At 41.4% G+C, this 20,570-nt stretch overlaps 1 protein-coding gene across 1 annotated transcript in view; it reads left to right on the plus strand.

Moving 5' to 3' along the window:
- Window positions 1-20,570, plus strand: part of WDR33 (WD repeat domain 33) — a 104,460-nt gene that overhangs the window by 77,107 nt on the left and 6,783 nt on the right. The window contains 14 exon segments of the mRNA XM_079710732.1: window positions 6,387-6,513; window positions 7,758-7,912; window positions 8,006-8,084; window positions 8,511-8,621; window positions 8,985-9,079; window positions 9,293-9,379; window positions 9,611-9,750; window positions 10,393-10,545; window positions 11,176-12,264; window positions 15,378-15,486; window positions 16,761-16,822; window positions 16,824-16,866; window positions 17,021-17,128; window positions 18,684-19,122. Coding sequence (XP_079566858.1) covers window positions 6,387-6,513; window positions 7,758-7,912; window positions 8,006-8,084; window positions 8,511-8,621; window positions 8,985-9,079; window positions 9,293-9,379; window positions 9,611-9,750; window positions 10,393-10,545; window positions 11,176-12,264; window positions 15,378-15,486; window positions 16,761-16,822; window positions 16,824-16,866; window positions 17,021-17,128; window positions 18,684-19,122 — 2,797 coding nt within the window.

Consider the following 20,570-nt stretch of genomic DNA (forward strand, 5'->3'; position numbering starts at 1 on the left):
CCTCAGTTCTGTTCTTGTACGGTTCTGAGAGATGGGAAGGTGTGTAGAAGTCTGCCTCCTACACCCTCCTCAGTTACATTTGAGCAAGCAAAATTTGATAAGTGAAACAAAACAAAAGGACCTCTTCTGCTACTTCATTTGGACGTTATATTTAGTGAGGTGAAGGGAAGATTGGAATGGAAAGAAGGCAGTCCCGGCCACCTCTGGCCACTGGCCTAAAACCCTTTTAGGCCTCAGTTTTCTCTTGTAAAAATTACAAGACTGTATAACTTTGTAGGTCGTCCCTAGCTCAAGTATCAATTGAAGGTAATTTTTTTGTTGTTACTATTCATTGTGTAACTGAGATAGGGAATAAAAATAATATGATTATGGAAATTCAAGGAGAAACTTTCTTTAAAATGTCTAATTACAGTCTAAATCAGTGTTGTCTAATAGGACTTCTTGAGATGATGGAAATATTCTGTGTTTATGCTGTCCAGTATGCTAGCTGTTAGTCACAGGTGGCTGTTGAGCACTTGAAATGTCGCTAGTGTGACTGAGCGACCTAATTTTTAATCTAAATTAAAACATTTAAATAGCTATGGGTGGCTAATAGCTACTGTATTGAACAGCGCAGGTTAAGTTCTTAAATATTTATAAGCATTCAGAGGGAATGTCACGTGTAGATTTATCATGACAGTCTTGTTTTTTATTTGATGATTTGCAACTGGGATATTTTAGAATTTGGCAGTTGTACCTCCAAGTCTCAATATTGAAATCTTTCTTTAAGCATAGCCTCCATTTCTAGTTGCAGTATGGCCGAGCTACTTGTTACCTTTCCTGGGGATCCTAGAGTTTTTACTTGGTAACTCTGTGCCCACATCGCTGGCTTCTTAAAGCTCTGCCATCCTACTAAGGATTGTATGTGTTTACTACAATCTACCTTTAGACTCCTGTCAGTCCCCTGCAGGGCTCCACGTTTTCCTGTGTTAGGCTTTATAGTATCTGGAGGAGGTTTGGTGGTGTTGAGAGTTTTATCTTTGTATTTTTTATGGGCTTGATTCTGAAACGTTTAAATGCCACTTTAAAAAATATTTGATCTTTCATTGGCAAGAAGTTTTCAGTCCTAAAATCTTGAGCCATTAGCAAGATGTTTTTAGTACTAAAATATCTAGGTCAGTAGGCCAATAAAAAACAGTTGTCACGTGAATGAATTTTCCATGAAGTCTGTATTAATTGCTTCAGCACTGCAAATACTACAGTCTTGAAATTTTCATGTTTGGGGATTACAAAGAACTTTGAATGATTCTATCCTGAAATTCTGGACCTTTGAAATGATAAAAATTATTGTAAAGGCGTTCTTTAGGGTTAATGGTTGAAATTGATAAGCCATGTGTTTGGGACTCAGTCATTTTTCTATGAGATAATAATTTATATAAGATTAAGTTTTTATATATAGCATGCCAGGTCACAAAACCCATATTATCCTTGAAACTTCATTCAGCCATAGTGAGTCCAAGAGCTTTCAACGGAAACTTTCATTCCCACTGAGGTTCTGAAGCACATCTTCCCGGGACCACAGGCACTGGTTAGTTCTGTATTGACAAACACAGGCCGTCAGTCAGTCAGTCAGTCCCTTGAGTTTTGAATAGAGGGAAACCAAAGCCAGTTGACATTAAGTAAAGTAATAAAAGCACGTGTTAAAAACTTCAAGGAGTACAGAAGAGTAAATGCCTTCTTATTCCCATACCATTTCTTCTCACTTATTAACAGCTTAAGTTTTCTTTTTTCCAAATGGGGCTAAATTACACCTTGCTCTTCTGCTTATATTATTTAGAAGTCAGGTTTATTGAGGCGTAAGTTACATACGGTAACATTTACCTTTTTTTAGGTGTACAGTTCTATGAATTTTGACAAATATATACACCATAATCAAGATATATAACATTTCAGTCCCTCCAGAAGGTTCCTTCTCACTGCTTCATTTTTGAAACCACCACCATAATCAAGATATAAAACACTTCTGTCACTCCAGATTCAGTTTCAGCTTCAGTTTTAACAGCCGTATGGTATTCAATTATATGGATTTATCTTAATTTTTCTAAATATCCCCTCATTTATTTATATTTAGGTTGTTTCCAGTTTTATAATTCAAACACAGTGTAATAAATACCTTTGTGTATAAATCTTGGTGTGCTTTTACAGCTACAAACATAGGGTAAATTCCTAGCAGAGGGATTACTGAATTAAAGGTTGTGAGCATTTAACATTTTGATAGGGCCAAAAGCCTCCCTGCAAAGTTGTACTGATTGACTTTCCAACCAGTTATGCATAAGAGTGTCTGTAACTTACTTACACTGGGTGTCACCAAAATTAATTTTTGCTAATTTGATGGATAAGACATTACCTAGCTAAGTGACTTTCATTTTTTTCTCATTTTAAAAACATATCAAAAAGTTCACACACACACACACAAAAATCTAACCCATGTTATTTATGGTTAAAACCACAGTATAACATTAGAGGAAATGTGGATAGAAAAATTTTACCTTTGTTCTCACTATCCCAATATGTTTTTCATTTCCTGCTTATTTGTACCTACATTTTTGCAGATATATGTGTACATTTTTATAGTCATTCTCATAGCATATGCACAGGTTGTGCCTGTGTTGTTTGCTTGTAAAAGTGCCCTTTATTTCATGAGCATGTTTTTCTTTGTTCCCAGAATCTTCATTGTAGTAGTTGTATGTTTCTTTTGTTTTGGGACTGTGGCACAGTTCATTTAGTCATTCCACTTCTGAAATTTTTTATACTTTTAAACTGTTATGAACAAGGTTTCAAATACCATATTTTAAAAATAAAAGTTTTTTAAAATCCTTGAAAATTATTTTCTTAGGATAATCCTGATTTCTATCAGTCTGATTCTTCTGGATCTAAATGTATCATATTGACATGAGAGGGTAGAATTTTATCATTTGAAATAGTTTTTGTCACTTCATTGGGAATTCAGTAACTTTTTTCCCTGGAGAAGGAAGCAGTTGCATATCAATTTGCTTCTATTGCCAGCTTAATCTGTTTATTCTTTTTCATGAAAAATTATGAAAATAACATATGCTGCTTGTAAAGATTTCATATAGGTAATCAATCTGTTATCTAGTAAATAAAATCTTTTAATTGAATATTTTTCTCAATAGATCATTTCATGTGTTTCAATATTTTAAAATTACTGAATAATATACAGTGAACTCTCCTTACCCTTGTTCCCAGGGTACAAGGGTACCAGTTCCCCTTCTTGGTGGCAGTCAATATTATCAGATTCTTTCATATTCTTTCAGACATATTTTATGCATTTTTATTTTTTATTATTATTATTGTTTTGCGGTACACGGGCCTCTCACTGTTGTGGCCTCTCCTGTTGTGGAGCACAGGCTCCGGACGCGCAGGCTCAGCGGCCATGGCTCACGGGCCCAGCTGCTCCGTGGCATGTGGGATCTTCCCAGACCGGGGCACGAACCCGTGCCCCCTGCATCGGCAGGTGGACTCTCAACCACTGCGCCACCAGGGAAGCCCATTTTATGCATTTTTAAGGAAATGTATGTGTGTGCTCTGTGTATGTTTGTGTGTCTCTCTCTTTTTAAGCCACAGATATTAGCAAGCTGCACATACTTTTTGGTACATATTTTCTTAGATTATTTTATTTGTATTTAATTTTTTAAAGTAGATAATACATGTACATTTTTCAAAAGTAAAATAATGTAAGGGCTTGAATAGTCCCCCTTCTATTTCAGTACCCTGTCTGCAATGTACCATCCTTTGGTGAGTATGCATAGAGAAGTAAATAGGAAGGTACATATTTTTGTTTTCCTTCTGTAACTCTCAAAGTAACCTTTCACATGTAATCAGGCAGTATAGAATAGGCATTAAGAGCAGTGGCTTGGGGCCGGTTCCCTGTGTTCAGGTGTCTGCTCTGCCACATATCATCTGTATAATCGTGGGCAACTTTTTTAACCTATCTGCGCTTTGTGATCATGTGAAATGATGACTCAGTATACATTCTTTGCTTACAATACTACCATACATAAGGAGTATATGTGTTTGCTAGTGGTAGTATTTTTATTATTAGGGACAGTGACCAATAAAATAACATCCAAGAATCAGTTCCTATCAGTTTGATGTATATTAGTGATATATATGGATATGGGTAAATTCATTGAACAGAAAGGGATGGATGGGATTTTTCACTTGTTTGAATTCTACTTATATATTTTAGAAAACTTCCGAGAACAAAAGTGAAGCAGCTAAAATACATTGTGTTGTTCCTTTCTTATGAGTTGATAGTTTTCTTGTTTTTGCATATACTTCTTTAAACTAAGCTCAGCTTTCTTTATGTAATAAAAGTGTCCCAGAGAAGGTGAGGGTAGAGGTGGCAGCTAAGAATATGAACAATTTTGCATAGCGCATCACATTTTAAAAATACTTTCTCACGCACTTTGTACTCAAATTTGGTAAAAATATATACGTATCTATACATAATATTTAATTTCAGGTGATAGTGGCCCATAAAGTCTTAAAATTCCCTGGCCATATCTTTTAAGGATAAAATTGTTAATAACATTAAAAGTTCTTAAGGCAAGCCAGGGGCTGGGGGACTGAATTCTATTTCTGTCCAATTTTTCCATCCTCAGTTCTTAGTAAAAAATTAAGGCAACAACGAGACCTCTTTTCCCTTTCCCACCTTCAGATCCTAGTTACAAAATAATATATATTTATTGTAGGAAATATAAAAACAGAAGACACAGAGAAATAAGAATCACCTTAAAATTGCTATCCAGCTTAATATTATAACAGCTTGGTGTCTAGACTTCCTGCCTTTTTTCTCTATATAGATATGCACACACAGTCACTCATTATTAATTTGTTTGCCTTCTACAGTGATGGCATCAGGAATGCTATACACACTGGTGTTTGGTTTTTTTTAATAAACTTAGTATGAACATTTTAATCATGCCATTAAATTATCTATAGAATCATTTATAATAGGTGCATCATATTCCATTGAGCACATATGCCATGCTGAAATTTATTCTGTAGTATAGTTCCTATTCAGGAGCATTTAAAAATAAACTATATCGGTCAACATCGTTATATGCCAGTCTTTTTGGACACCCATGGTATCCTGATGATCAATTCTGAGACGTGGAGTTACCGGGTTGCAGGATATGTACTTTTTCCATGCTTTTAATACACGTTGCCAAGCTTCTCCAGAGAGTTGGTATCTCCTGAGCGCCAGCCCTGGGATGAGCTTTAGATAAGTCCTTGCCTACTTGAGATGTCAATTTCCCTTCTGCATGGTGCACATTCACTCTCCAGCGCCTCTAGACCCATCTCTTCCTTCTTCCCTACTTCCCTATTTTTCTATTCTTCTGTATCTTTCCTGCTTCCCACCTCATACTCCATAGAAGCTGGATTTGAGCCTGGTTAGAGAAGGAGCTGTTTCAAATGCTGTTGACCTCCCTCTTCACCTGCTTCTTAGTGCATTTGCTATATAAAATACTCTTGAGGCTCTTTTTGTACAGCAACAAATTTTCAAAAATCATGCTCATTTTTTTCAGTTTTGTAAATTCTGGTTTTCACTTTTGTAATTTTTAGTAACTGTTAATCTGTTGCGTTTTTGAAGCAACCTCGTGCTCTAGCACAGTGGTTAAGAGAACTCTCTCTATTCCTACAGACAGGGTTCAGATTCCAGCTCCTGTTATTGTTGACTAGCTTTTCTCAGGATTTTGAGAGGATTTAAAGAGGTGATGCTTATAAGTGCTCGATACACTGCCTATCATATAGTGAGCACTCGATAGACTAGCTTTTATTGGCATCTCACCTGACATACGTGTGAGTGAAGCAGGGTTATTTTTCCCATTCTGCATTTCAGTAAATGGGATCAGAAAGATGGAATACTTTTCGTATTGTCACATCTAGAAAGTGGTTGTGTCTGAATCTGAATTTAGGACTTTTGATCTATAGGGACTACTTCAAAGCAGGAAAGCTAAAGTGAATGACAAGCACTGTTTCTAATAATTAGGACAATACATAGAAGATCATGAAAAGTTTGCAAAGCTTTACAGGGGCTTCCAAAAATCTTGACCGGCCTACCAGCAAGTAGGTGAGAAGGTGAGCTTAGTTCCAGGAGAAGAGGAATGGTCCCTGTGCATTGTGGCATAGGAGGAGAGGTTGCTGTACCCAAAAGTCTTCCAGACACAATGACCAAAGAGAGTTTGTTTTAAAAGTTTAAGATGACTGAGTACTAGGATCAAAACATTTAATAGGTTTCTCTACTTTGGTTTAAATTAGAATGGAGTCCTGTTTTAAATATCTATGCTGATTAGGTTTTTATCTTAACTTGTTTCCGACAGGGCACGGTGCTGATGTGAAGTGTGTAGACTGGCATCCAACAAAAGGGTTAGTTGTTTCAGGAAGTAAAGATAGTCAACAGCCAATCAAGTTCTGGGATCCCAAGACTGGGCAGAGTCTTGCAACACTGTAAGTGATAGGAACCCCACCTTGGTCCCTAAACCAAGGGGAGCAAAGCTGCCTGTACTCTTTACCTTTTAGCTTTTTTTTCCTCTCATGTATTCCTGAAAAAGTAGTGTAGACAACAGATGGACTTACACCTAGAGGCTTCTTATTTATTAAATATGATTTCTCTCTAAATTCCTAATAAAATAAGGCTTGATTTTTGTTCTGCCACATACATCTAAATTTAATTTGGGCGTCACGGGGGTGGGGAGGAGGTGGTTATTGCTACTCTTCTAGCTTTACTGTTTCCTCATCATAATACATTTTGTATGGAATTGATGTGTGTGCCATTTTTTTTTTTTTAAACTTTTGGCCGCGCGGCATGTGGGATCGTATTCCCCAACCAGGGATCGAACCCACGCCCCCTGCATCGGAAGCGCGGAGTCGTAACCACTGTACAACCAGGGAAGTCCTGACATGTGTGCCATTTGTTAGACACAGCCCAGCTTTCTCCATCTCACTACTTCTACTTATAGAGAAATTTTCCCTTCATATTTGAATCAGTTCTCATTTTTTATCTGAGGTATTTAGTTACGATGCAGCCACATCATAAAAAATTTTCTCTTTGACTTATCTGTAAACATTCACAGTTCTATGAATATGTTGTTAACGTTTTTTTGACTAAGCAGCTGTATCCTGGTCCCTCTTATTGGGAATTGAGCCATACCCAGAGTGAGCTGGCTGGAGCAAGGCTGCCTTGTTGCACAGCTCCAGTGGCCACAACCAAATAGGACGCCTTGTGAATGGTGCTCCTTGGAGATGTGCATTGTGCAGGCCTCAGCGGTTGCAGAGTCTTTAGTTCAAATTAACCCTCAAACTATCTTGTGTCCTTTTTAAAAATGCTTTGACTTAATGAGAGAAGCTTCATTGAATTTTTAAAATTGAATGAGCTTTATCGAATATTAATTTATGTGTTCAAGTGCTTCCCCTGCTTCACAGATAAACTTTTCTATCCAGTTGAAGTTCTCTTATTTTAACTGGTTAGTGAAAGCTGTGCTTAGATAATGGACATTATTTCCTTCTGTCTTTGACCTATTTCTTTCACATGCACTTTTAGTCATGGTCCTATAACGTTACAGCTTTATTACTTCTAGGCCAAAGTTCTTGCCATCTTGACTGCCATGAGCTTTTTAAGAAAAATGGCCATTATATTGATTTATACTTGTTTTGAATTCTGACAGATTATTTTCTTGGTACTTTGTTTGTAGTCATGCCCATAAAAACACAGTAATGGAAGTGAAATTAAATCTCAATGGTAACTGGCTACTCACAGCATCACGTGACCACCTCTGTAAACTTTTCGACATCCGAAACCTGAAAGAAGAGCTTCAAGTCTTCCGAGGTCATAAGAAAGAAGCTACAGGTCAGTGGCTATGATATGCTTCTCATTTTGACTATTACCTGTAGTGTTCTGAGATCCTAATAGTTTTGTCCTTCTCCATGTTTTTGTTTACAGCTGTGGCCTGGCATCCTGTTCACGAAGGACTTTTTGCCAGTGGAGGGTCTGATGGCTCTTTGTTATTCTGGCATGTTGGGTATGTGGCACTTACTATGTAAAGAAGTTATAAATTTTATGAAGAGAGCACCTGAACATGAAAAAAATGATAGTGTTTTGTATTTTTTCTGAGTGTTCATATGTTCTGTATCTGTAAACCCAGTTTGGAACAGAAAACTTAGCATCTCTCTTTTTGGCTATGGAAGTCATGAAGGGAGAGTATGACCAACTTCCTTGTTTCTTGTGGTGAGGTCATTTCTGAAGCATTTCCCCTCTGAGGTACTCTCTGGATAAAAGACTGTATTACTGATGACAAATCAGTACCTCTGAAACATGTGGAGTTGACCAGATTCAAAGTAACTGACTTTGGTAGCTTTGTGTTGCACTAAAAGAAAATATCTTTTTTGGTGGGGGAGGGGTTGGGTAACTTTTGTGAAAAAGACTACTTTCTGTGGTGCCATTACAGGGTGGAGAAAGAAGTGGGTGGGATGGAGATGGCCCATGAAGGAATGATTTGGAGTCTGGCTTGGCATCCTCTTGGACATATCCTCTGCTCAGGCTCAAATGACCATACTAGGTAAGCTTTATGTCAAAAATAACAAGGAATTACTGTATTTATGGAGCAGCAGGAGATAAATGTATATTTTATTCATATAGGAATGTATTAATTTGTTTTCTAACTTACTCTTAAGGACATGATGGTAGTGGTTTATAAATACATATATTACAAGGAGATTGGGTATTGAATATGACTTTGTTATTTGAATTTTGTTTTGCCTTCTAATTTAAAAAATATATTTCTACATTAAAAATGTTTAGAATAAGGCATTGTAAAACTTTGTTGTTTTTGCCAGAGGACTGCTAAGTACTGTTAAGTGCCCAGAAATACACTGAAACCATGCTTCTCTCCTCCCCCCTCCAAATACTTTTATTTTGACAGCAAATTTTGGACCCGAAACCGACCAGGTGATAAAATGCGAGATCGATACAATCTAAACTTGTTGCCTGGAATGTCTGAAGATGGAGTGGAATACGGTGAGGTTCTTGCATGTTTATCCGTCTTTGAAATCTGATATTCTGTTATAAAAGTGTTAGGTGTTGAGAAGATTTTGCAAAACGAATTTTAGTTTTATAATTTATGGATTTATAAATCGCCAGCAATAATTTTCATTTTTATAAAGTGTTAATTTTATTGGCCTGATACATTTATAAAATCTCTATTGACAATGGCTGTATTCCTCTGTATAGATGACCTTGAACCTAATAGCCTGGCAGTAATTCCAGGGATGGGAATACCAGAACAACTAAAATTAGCTATGGAACAAGAACAGATGGGTAAGAGAAGTTGTACCTATAAATTTTACTTTTTCTGTAATTTTACCTATTTCTTATAATCATGATATTAAATTATGTTGAAAATGCCAAAATGATGTATGTTGAGAAATGTTGATAAAAGTGATGTAAACTGCATGATATTTAGAATCTGTTCTTCCAAAAATGTGTTCATTGATGAAGTGACCACTTTCTTCTACTTCCTTGGCTAACTACTTCTCTTTATGGTTTCAGGGAAGGATGAATCAAACGAAATTGAAATGACAATTCCAGGTTTAGATTGGGGAATGGAGGAGGTGATGCAAAAGGATCAGAAAAAAGTACCTCAGAAGAAAGTTCCTTATGCAAAACCTATTCCTGCTCAGTTTCAGCAGGTGAGTAACTAGAAGTGCGCCCCTGCCCACTTGGTGGGAGACTCTGCTTGGTGAGTCTAACTGAAGTGCAGAAATAGGTTTCTCTTGGATTATCTCATCTGTTGAAGGTATTTCTGTACTACAGACATTTTTTTAGCGTTCTTCACATATTTTAGGCATTATTAGACATAGTTCCCATCTGTTGCTTTGCAGTTAGTCCTGAGTTTGTCATGAATCTTCTCTAGGTCTTCTTTTATTCTCACCTCCTTGTTATCATTCCAAGCTCTCAGAAGAAGGAAAAAAGAGACACGGAGCAGGGAGAGTATGTTGACCCTCTTCAACGTATTTTGTCTGTCTTCCACTTTGTTCCCTCAACACAGAGTACACGTGTCCTTTTGAAGAGGCAGGCAGGTGTTGCATCTTAATAACATGTGAGATCTTGCAGCTTTTATCAACTTAACAATTTCTACCTAGTGATGTGCTTGCCTGACTCCATTCCTGTGTCACTAAGAACTAGTATTAGAAATAAAGATAGTTTACCAGCTGAGCCGACTTGTATTCACCAGGTTGGAATGAGCCAGTGACATTATAGAATGGCTTTCTCATTCTGTCATTATAATTTACACACTTAGAGTATACTTTAATATTCTCTTCTTTCCCAAGGCTTGGATGCAAAATAAAGTTCCAATTCCTGCCCCAAACGAGGTATTGAATGACAGAAAAGAAGACATTAAATTGGAAGAGAAGAAAAAAACACAAGCAGAAATCGAACAAGAGATGGCCACATTACAGTATACTAACCCACAGCTTCTGGAGGTGTGTGACGCTCTTTTGGGGGATTCGAGATGATCTAAGTAGTGATTAACTTTTTTTTATTGATACGCTCTTAAGGAGAAGGGAAGGGACTCTCAGATGGGTCTGATGAGCAATATCATTTATTATTGCTGCATTAGGAAGCTAGTTTCTAAAAGAATCGTGTTTCTTAGACTTTTAAAACCAGATCAGTCAAGCAGCAAGTAGACCTAAGTTGAATATACGTTTTTTAATAGACAGGATAAAACCAACATAGTTTTAATTTGGATTCACTTACTTATCCACGGATTAAAAAATTTTTTCTGTCAGCTCTAGAACAGGTGGTTTGTTCTTATTTTCCCTACCATTGGCAGCTACCAAGAATGATAAAACACTAGTAAATTGTTGGGCTTTCCCTGATCAAGATGGATATAAATAGTCCTGACTGCTGTTTCCCAGCACCTAAAAAGAAGCATTCTAGAGTCTGGAAGCCTGAGTACCTTCAGAACATCTGAATATCATATGGACTCTAGAGGTCAATCAATACCTTATGTTTGTTTTGAGGCTCCCCTAATGAAATAAGTGAGAGCAGTATTGTCATCTTTAAGGGCTCTGGCATTTTTATCAGCATGTTTTTTCTTCCTTTCTTTCCAGCAACTTAAAATTGAAAGACTTGCACAGAAACAGGCTGAGCAAATTCAGCCTCCTCCTTCATCTGGCACCCCTCTCCTGGGACCCCAGCCCTTTCCAGGACAAGGTCCAATGTCTCAGATTCCTCAAGGTTTTCAACAGCCTCATCCATCTCAGCAGATGCCAATGAACATGGCTCAAATGGGGCCTCCAGGTCCACAGGGACAGTTTAGGCCCCCTGGACCGCAGGGACAAATGGGACCACAGGGTCCTCCACTGCATCAGGGAGGTGGGGGGCCACAAGGATTCATGGGACCACAAGGGCCCCAGGGCCCACCCCAGGGGTTGCCAAGGCCTCAGGACATTCATGGGCCCCAAGGAATGCAAAGGCATCCTGGACCTCATGGCCCTTTGGGACCTCAAGGACCACCTGGACCACAGGGCAATTCTGGTCCTCAAGGTCATATGGGTCCTCAGGGCCCACCTGGCCCACAAAGTCACATAGGCCCCCAAGGCCCACCTGGTCCCCAGGGTCACTTGGGCCCTCAGGGACCTCCTGGTACTCAAGGTATGCAGGGACCACCTGGTCCCAGAGGAATGCAAGGACCTCCCCATCCTCATGGGATGCAAGGTGGGCCAGGGTCTCAAGGGATCCAAGGTCCTGTGTCTCAGGGACCTCTGATGGGATTGAATCCAAGAGGAATGCAGGGTCCTCCAGGCCCCCGAGAGAACCAGGGTCCTGCTCCCCAAGGGATGATGCTGGGCCACCCGCCTCAAGAGATGAGAGGACCTCATCCTCCAAGTGGACTGCTGGGACATGGCCCTCAGGAGATGCGAGGTCCTCAGGAGATGCGAGGCATGCAGGGCCCTCCACCCCAAGGATCAATGCTGGGCCCTCCCCAGGAATTGCGAGGGCCTCCAGGCTCACAAGGTCAGCAGGGGCCGCCCCAGGGCTCTTTGGGACCTCCACCCCAGGGTGGCATGCAAGGGCCCCCTGGACCTCAGGGACAGCAGAACCCGGCAAGAGGGCCACATCCATCTCAAGGGCCAATACCATTCCAGCAGCAGAAAACAGCTCTGCTAGGTGATGGGCCCCGGGCCTCCTTCAACCAGGTATTATTTCTTTCCAACTTGTAGGCATTACACTTTGGGAAAATATACTCTGCACTGAGGTGGCACTTCCAAATGCTGAGAAAGGCAGTCACAGCTGGTATAGATATCTCTCAAGTAGTGATGGTGGCTTGAGAATAGCATCATGGCTGAAGAAAGAAATAAGAGTAACTAAGTAGATACCAAATACATCGCAGTATGAATCTTTACTTCTCAACCTATGTTTTTTAATAGAGGTTCTTCCAGAAAAGATGCACTCCCTGTTGAATACAGTTCATAATTGTCCCAGGGCTCCAAAAGAGCTGTGGCCCTGAGGAGGGTGAGGAGGGAGCACGGGTGGCTCTGATCCTGTCCTGTGATGTTTTCTGGGCTCTTGCCTTCATAGGCTGGTGTTTCATGGGCTTGCCAGACAGCTGAGCCACCTCCTATCTGCCTGCCGATCTGCCTGCCGGCTCTGCTTTTAAGATAGTGTGGGGTGTTTAACTCATGAGTATACTGTAGACTGTGATCTCACTGTTTTCATTTCAGTGAATGCTTTTAGAGATCTCTTGAGTCCAGAATTGTGCATTTTCAAATGGTGACCCTTTGGATGAAGTTCCGTTCAAGTTGTTTTTTTTAGCTCACATATAAAAGTATTTACAGGAGGGAGTGTTTCTGTAGAAATTTTCTTGGTCCTTTTTAGAGGATTCTGTTATTGTCAGCCAAGTTTTTTTTACCCATTCTCTGAGCTGTGCTTGAGAGGTGGTATGATGAGAGTTCAGTTTGCTTGGGCTGAATTACAGAAGACTGCATGGGCATGAGTGGATTGGACACTGTTTGGCTCTGTGGTGTTTACATTTTTCTGAATTTCATAGTCTGAAAGCATTATTTGGGTATGAACAACTGGGTTTGTGTCCTTGAAGTCAGTCGTGGACCAAAAGTAAGTGAGTGAGTGAGCTGGTGTTGCAAGGCACTCGATTCCTGTGGAAGAGGGCCTGCTGTGGATGCTGTGTGTAGAACACACAACACCTCTGAGAGTCTGTAATGGGAAGGTGACCATTGGATTTACTGAATTATAATAACTAGATTATATGTTTCTCTTCAGCACATCTTCCAGAACTTAAAAATGTCATACCAGTGAAGAATCTGATGGCATTTGAGTTTATTTCCAGAACTTATTGGGCACTTTTCAGAATTTAGGATGTTTAATAAATCTAGGTTTACCATCCAGAACTGTCCTAAGACTTAAAAGTAATATATGTTTTATTAATACAGAGTATATTTGTGTGTGTTTATAATATTTACCTACCTAACCTTATGTTAGTGGATTAACAGTTTTCATTTTGGAGGATAAAAACATAATGAACTTTAGCTATCACCTTGTGACTGAAATTATATAAACATGTCATATTCCAGAGGACAGGTCTGTTGGGGACAATTTAATAAGTTTTTATTGTATCATATAGTAAAAGATTTTATACATGAAAAGCAAAGTGGCTCTAAAAATTTAATTGACCTATAGAAATATTGGTGGCATGAGAATGGAGGATTAATATAGTATAGGGCATTTCACATCTCAGAAGTTGTCTGATAAAAAGCTTTGCTTGTATTTCTTTTTCTTTTTTTTTTTGCTTATATTTCTTACACTGATATCTGACTTTCTTCACTTTGACAAGGTCAGCTATTTATTTATTTATTATTTTTGGCTGCGTTGGGTCTTCGTTGCTGTGCGCAGGCTTCCTCTAGCTGCAGCGAGCAGGGGCTACTCCTTGTTGCGGTGTGCGGGCTTCTCATTGAGGTGGCTTCTCTTGTTGTGGAGCATAAGCTCCAGGTGCACGGGCTTCAGTAGTTGTGGCACGTGGGCTTAGTAGTTGTGGCTCGTGGGCTCTAGAGTGCAGGCTCAGCAGTTGTGGTGAGGGCTTAGCTGCTCCGCGGCATGTGGGATCCTCGCGGACCAGGGCTCGAACCCGTGTCCCCTGCATTGGCAGGCGGATTCTTAACCACTGAACCACCAGGAAGTCCCCCAGGTCAGTTATTTAAACCAGTTGTTTTAATGGGTTAAATTTAATGGAATTGCCTTCAGGTGTTACAGTAATAGCATGCAAGATGTTGATAAGAGCTGCCCTTGAGTAAAAGGGACAAGAAACAAAGGAATATGGAAATTACTGGTATTGAGTTAATTATGGCAGTTTAACTGCAGTGCTATAAATGAATCCTATCAACGCTGCTCTTTCTTGTAGCTAGTTTGGAATGTGAAAGCACTTTTTATTGATGGTTTTGAAACTCTGCTATTCTCATGGTAGGTCCAGTCACTAAATGCATTCTTTCTATGAAGGAATGACTAGATCTATATTTGATTATTTGTTTTTCAAGAGACCAGATCCAAGGTCACTGGGCAGTGTGGGGAATCTGAATTTAGACGTGGCTAGATAAAAATACAGAATATTAGGACCGGGGACATGCTGGGGTTGCAGAGAAAGGAGGTTAAGAGGATCAGAGCAGTAGGTTTGCGTCAGACAGAAGCTGCAACAACCCACGAACCCATGTCCCGGGTAACGTAGCTGGGAATGAGCAGTGGGTGCTGAGCACGGGGGAGTTAGACAGTAGAGGTTGGGGAGGGAAAGGAGAAAGCAGTGAGTGAACACCTTGCTCATCAGGAACCCCTTCTTACTCCTCCTCCCCGCCTTTTAAACCTGGCCATAGCCTCTTGAGAGGATGGATATTTTCTATAGCTGGAAAGGGGTCGTGGATGTGAGAGCAGAGTTTACCTGTCCTGGCGGGTTTCCAGGTCTTTACTTTTGCTAGAAGTTCCGCCTTTGTGCAGAGTGTTGTTGTTTCATGTTATGGTTTCTGACTTTCCACTGAGGTTCTTGCTTGGCATTACAAGTAAAGATTTAGCTTTAAATACAACTTATCAGCAGGTTTAAAATATAAGTGTTTCCTTTTATTATGGTCAGAGAAGTATCTCCTTTCCCCCAATTTAATGACAATTTTGCTATAATGTCACTAGGTATATATTTACTCCTGGAAGCTTTGGGGCAACCTAGTGTTTTTATCTTGTCACATTATGATACAATTGCTGTTCATGAAGCACAAGCCTTTGATTTCACACCCCCGCTTTAAAAACATCTTTTCAGGAAGGACAGAACGCAGGCCCCCCACCCCTGATACCAGGCCTAGGGCAGCAGGGAGCACAAGGTCGCATCCCCCCTCTTAACCCTGGACAAGGACCTGGCCCTAACAAAGGTAAATATCTGCTTGGCTGAATAAGAGATTATATTCTATCTCCTTTGGGTAAATCTTACAATAGTTTTACTGGTAAGTAATTGATAGACTGGTCATTTGAACCTCTAGGAAAAATAAGAGCATAGTCAATTCAGGTAATAGCTTTGTCTTATGTTGTTTTCGTAGATTTGCTTTAGTTAGCCCAAATTCCGCCAGAGGAAACAGCTGCTCACTACCAGAAGTGGGCGGTGAAACCGCTTGGACAACCTCCAAGAGCAGGGCCTGGGCCACAGGCCGGCCTTGTCCATCTCCTGGGAGTGGGAGTGGTTCCTGTGCTAACTGAGTGCAAGCGTATGTTTTTAGCATCCCAGAGAGCTGAACTGTCTCAGTTTAAATTTTTGACGGGATAAAGAATTCAGAGATTTTGATAGTGTTTTTTTTTTTTTTTTGTGGTACGCGGGCCTCTCACTGTTGTGGCCTCTCCCCTTGTGGAGCACAGGCTCCGGATGCGCAGGCTCAGCGGCCATGGCTCACGGGCCCAGCCGCTCCGCAGCATGTGGGATCTTCCCAGACCGGGCACGAACCCGTGTCCCCTGTATCGGCAGGCGGACCCCCAACCACTGCGCCACCAGGGAAGCCCTGACGGTGTTTTTAATATCACCCCCTCCTCCCCTCAAATTGTGTCATATGTTGAATTGTTTAGCTGGTTACATTGTTCTGTACCCTTTGAAAAGAAGAAAGCCATGTACTAGTGTGTTGTGCCTCAGGTTGTCGATAACATGAAAAGCACCGAGATGAGAATTGTCAGTGTTGAGATGTGAGGCTCTGTGGAAGTTGAGTTACCCCTAAGGGTTGGAAGGGGGCACCCGCAGGAGCCACAGTCCCTGCTTTGCGAGGTGTTCAGCTCTCATACGTGCAAGAAGAGCTGGAGCGGGGCTGTGGTGAGTGGGCAGCTCCTGGATGGAGAGTCAGAAGGTGGGACCGGGAGGGAGTGTGGGTGGATGGAGTTGCACGTTCAGTGCGCCTTTTCACGGGGGAGCAAGCCAGAGAATCCTGAGCAGTGTGGAGACGTCGCTACAAAGAACTAGACCCCTTTTAATTTTTAATTGGCTAAGCCCACAGCACCTTGTGGTACATGTTAGGTTTCTTGCCCCCATTTGATCAGATTAAGAAAAGCCCTTGTCAGCATTTTCAGCCCTAGGACTTTGGGAATTTAAAGCTTAGTCCTGAATTTACCTGAGTTACTAGAGGTAGGAAAGGGAGAGATAAAGGGATTAGGAGAATGTTTATTTTAGTCTCATCCTATGGAAGCGGTGGCCAACAGGGAAAAAGAGAAAGAGAGCATCAAGAACCCATCTCTGGATTTGGGGACCCTAAGAAAAGAAGTCTGTTTCCCACAAGGTACAGCCATCAGCAAACCGAGAGCCTGCCTCTCTCCCTCTCCCCCACCTTGTGTCTGTCTCCACCTACTTCCCTCTCCTCCTTGCTCTTCCCCTTTTCTCTTCACCCCGCCCCACCCCACCCCCGTCTCTCTCTTCCTCCTTTCTCCTCCCAGGGACCAAAGGGAGAAGGGAGAGCAGAGAAAGTGGCCCCGCCGTCCCCTACTGGATTAACCAGCGCCACCGCCCGTCACCGGGGGCCACATCCCTTCTGATTTGTAGTGGTGGGTTTCTTTCTTTGGAGGAGCCAGGGTACTTTTAAGCAGGTAGAGGTAATGGGAGGATTATTATTCATAGGTAAGTTCGAATGGAATGTGTTCAGCTTCCTCAGGTCAAGGTCTGCTGTGTCTGAGGTCACACGACGTCCAAGCAACATGAGGTCAGAGAAGGCGCCACTAGCTGCAGGATCACACTGAGAAGTGAGGGGCTGTTTACCAGGAGGAAAGAAGCTTGGGGTACTTGAACAAAAAGGCAGCTTCGAAGGCGCTTTCCTCAGCATGGAGAGGACTGGTTTAATGGAAGGAAAGAAGGGAAGGTAGAGGAGACAGAGAAAGCTTAAAAGGAGAGAGAGTCCTTCTAATGGTGTATTTCTATACTAAGATTTCCAAGTTCTTTAAACATGTTGAATGGTGAGGAGGAATTGAAATGGCCAAGAGAAATGAGTGAAAAATGAGAGAGGAAGGATGTTAGAAGGGTAAGGATTATGGCCGACTGCTGTAAGGAAAGGAAGTTCGTCTTGACTGCCAGGGAAAAGCAGTAAAAGGCATGAGCTGGGCAAGTGGAGGAATTTCGTTTTTTAAAGTTAGTTGTTTTAGAAGCAAGAGTGTCCCTTTGCTATCTACTTAAAAAAAATATTTGATTTAAATTGTATGTTGACAGAAAATAGGTGTACCTTTACAATGGCTGCAATAATTATTCAGTAGCCAGGAAAACACATCCCTTCAAAGTAAACTAAGTGTAATTGGCCTCTTTGCATTTTTATTCAGTACTCTGAATATAGTACGTATATTAAAAGATTTTAAAAAAAATCTTTAGTGGGTTTCCAAGCTCTCATCTGCGAAGAATGGTGATGATATTATAGACAAGGGATATCATTCATAGAAAGGGACAGAAAAAGTGTTTATATAAACCCTGAAACTGAAGTACAGCAAGGCTGTTTGGTCCCCAGGCAGTTATTAGAGAGGCCCATGCTTCCATGTACCTTATAGAGGATTTTGTTAAGGACCAAAGTATGCGTTAACAAATCAACTTAAATGAACTAGGAGTGAAAGGAGAGACACCATGGCAGTGTAGGCCTGTGGCCCTGTGGTGAGCTTGCGGGCTTTTACAAACGCAGAGGTGAATTCCTTGTACTCGGCTTCCTGACTTTCGGCATGAATTTCCCCTGTTGCCTTCTCCCTGGGTATGGGGAGTGGGCCCAACACAAACACTGAAGGAATGGGGGCAGGAGGGGAAGCCCGTTCTTAGGCCAGTGAGGCTCTCTTGTGTTTCCCAAATGAATCTTCATATCAGCTGAGTTGCTCATCTCATTTGAGATTAATAATTCGCCCTAGGTCGAGTTGCTTAGCTAATGAGTGATGAAATCTGCACCCCCAAAACCCTTGTTCTTTTCATCATATGATGCCTGAGGGACATTTGTCTTCTAAGTATGCTGGGAACCAAAAAGGGAAAACATTCTTAATAAAAGCATGCATTCTGAAATTTTAAGATGCTGAAAATCAGACCTACGTTGGCAGGATTCCTGGAAGACAAGGTAAAAATCCGTTTTGTTTCCTTTAGGTGACTCACGTGGCCCTCCGAACCATCACATGGGCCCAATGTCAGAGAGACGGCACGAGCAGAGCAGCGGGCCCGAGCACGGTCCCGAGAGGGGTCCTTTCCGGGGCGGCCAGGACTGCAGGGGTCCCCCTGATAGGCGCGGCCCTCACCCCGACTTCCCCGATGACTTCAGCAGACCAGATGACTTCCACCCTGACAAGCGCTTTGGCCACCGGTTACGTGAATTTGAGGGCCGAGGAGGACCTTTACCGCAAGAAGAGAAGTGGAGGCGTGGGGGCCCCGGGCCTCCGTTTCCTCCTGATCACAGGGAGTTCAGTGAGGGGGATGGCCGGGGCGCGGCCCGGGGCCCTCCAGGGGCGTGGGAAGGCCGCAGACCTGGAGACGAGCGCTTCCCCCGGGATCCTGAGGACCCACGGTTTCGAGGGCGCAGAGAAGAAAGGTGAGATGGATACTTCATGGGTCCGTTTCTTCTTCCCTGGAGCTTTCCACCTGTTCTCTCCACAAAAGTCTCTTTCCTCCCTCACCTGGGGAGAGAGTACCCTCCCCCCTCTAGGTTTCGTGTTTAGACTTAAAAATATGTATATGCCTTTAACATTTATGTGGTTCTTTTTTGTCTCTACAATTTAGAAATCTTTTTCTTTTTGCTTATTACTTGGTCCTTTTAAACAGATAGATGGGTCAGTGTACTGTAAAGTTTCTTGGATTTGAATAGAAATCTCCAGGTTCTCTTGGTTAGAATGATGAAATATGAGACAGATATCTAGATTGAGAATAAAGGAATTATTGAGTAGATAGTTTCTGTGTAATTGCCTAAAGATCTTAACAAAATCCAATCAAACTGAAAAATAATCTTGCTATTAAATTAGGTTGAGGTCAGGCTTGAACACTCAACTTGCTTGGGGTAACAAAAGGAATAGAAGAAGTAGGGAGAAAAAAACAAGAATTAGTGAAATCTCAAGTGAGACTCAGAGTAATCAATGGTATAATAATTGAGTATTTACCTTGTGCCAGATGTTACTTCATTTAACTGTTAGAGTGAGTTGTGAGATAGGTGTTACTGCCAGCAATTACAGATAAGGGATGACATGGAGAGTCAGAGCAGTTCCTTGACTTTGGAAGGTCCCATAGGTGGTAAGTGTAAGAGCAGCTTCAGGCCTGGGCCGTCCGACTGCAGTGCCCAAGCTGTGCTGTCCAGCACTCCTGCCTTTCCTGCCTCAGTCCTCTCTCCTGTGTCTTTTCCCATCATACTTCTCGTGACTGTCGCTTGCAGGTAATTGAAGTAAGGGTTGGCAATCTCTGTTCTCACGGTGTGTGTTAGAAAAGAGTGGCTGATAAAATGGCCAGGAGGGTGAACTAGAGGGGTTAAAGGAAGCAGCTATCAGAGGGGAGTTTTTAATAAAAAGATTTAAGAGCTCTCTTAATGACATCCAAGTGTTCACAAGTCTGCAGGAAGCTCATTTCCAATGGCTTTGGCATCAGCATAACTTTCATTGAGTTCTTGAATCTCTGCATCTTGTGCAAAGTTTCAGATTTTACTGTGCTTCAGTTTGTCATATTTCATCTGTCAGTGACAGACCCACACCTAGACTCTTGTGCTGTTCCCAGCTTGTGCTCCTCTTCAGGTATGCCAAGCATGTCCTGTTCACGTAGTGCTTGCTTTTTCCTCTGCCTGGAGCACAGTCTCCCAGATGTTTGTGGCTCACTCCACTTAGATCTCTCCTCCTGTTCCTTTATTTTACCCTGCTTTATATTTCTGCATAGCACTTAGCACTGCTTGACATTAAGTGGTATACGTATTTCTGTATTACTTGTAACTCCCAGAAGCATGGTAGCTTCCTGAAGGCAGGTCCTCAGAAACTAGAGCAGTAGTGGTGACGCCCTGTAGGT

Source organism: Hyperoodon ampullatus (assembly GCF_949752795.1).
Source record: "Hyperoodon ampullatus genome assembly, chromosome: 8".
NCBI lineage: Eukaryota > Metazoa > Chordata > Mammalia > Artiodactyla > Ziphiidae > Hyperoodon > Hyperoodon ampullatus.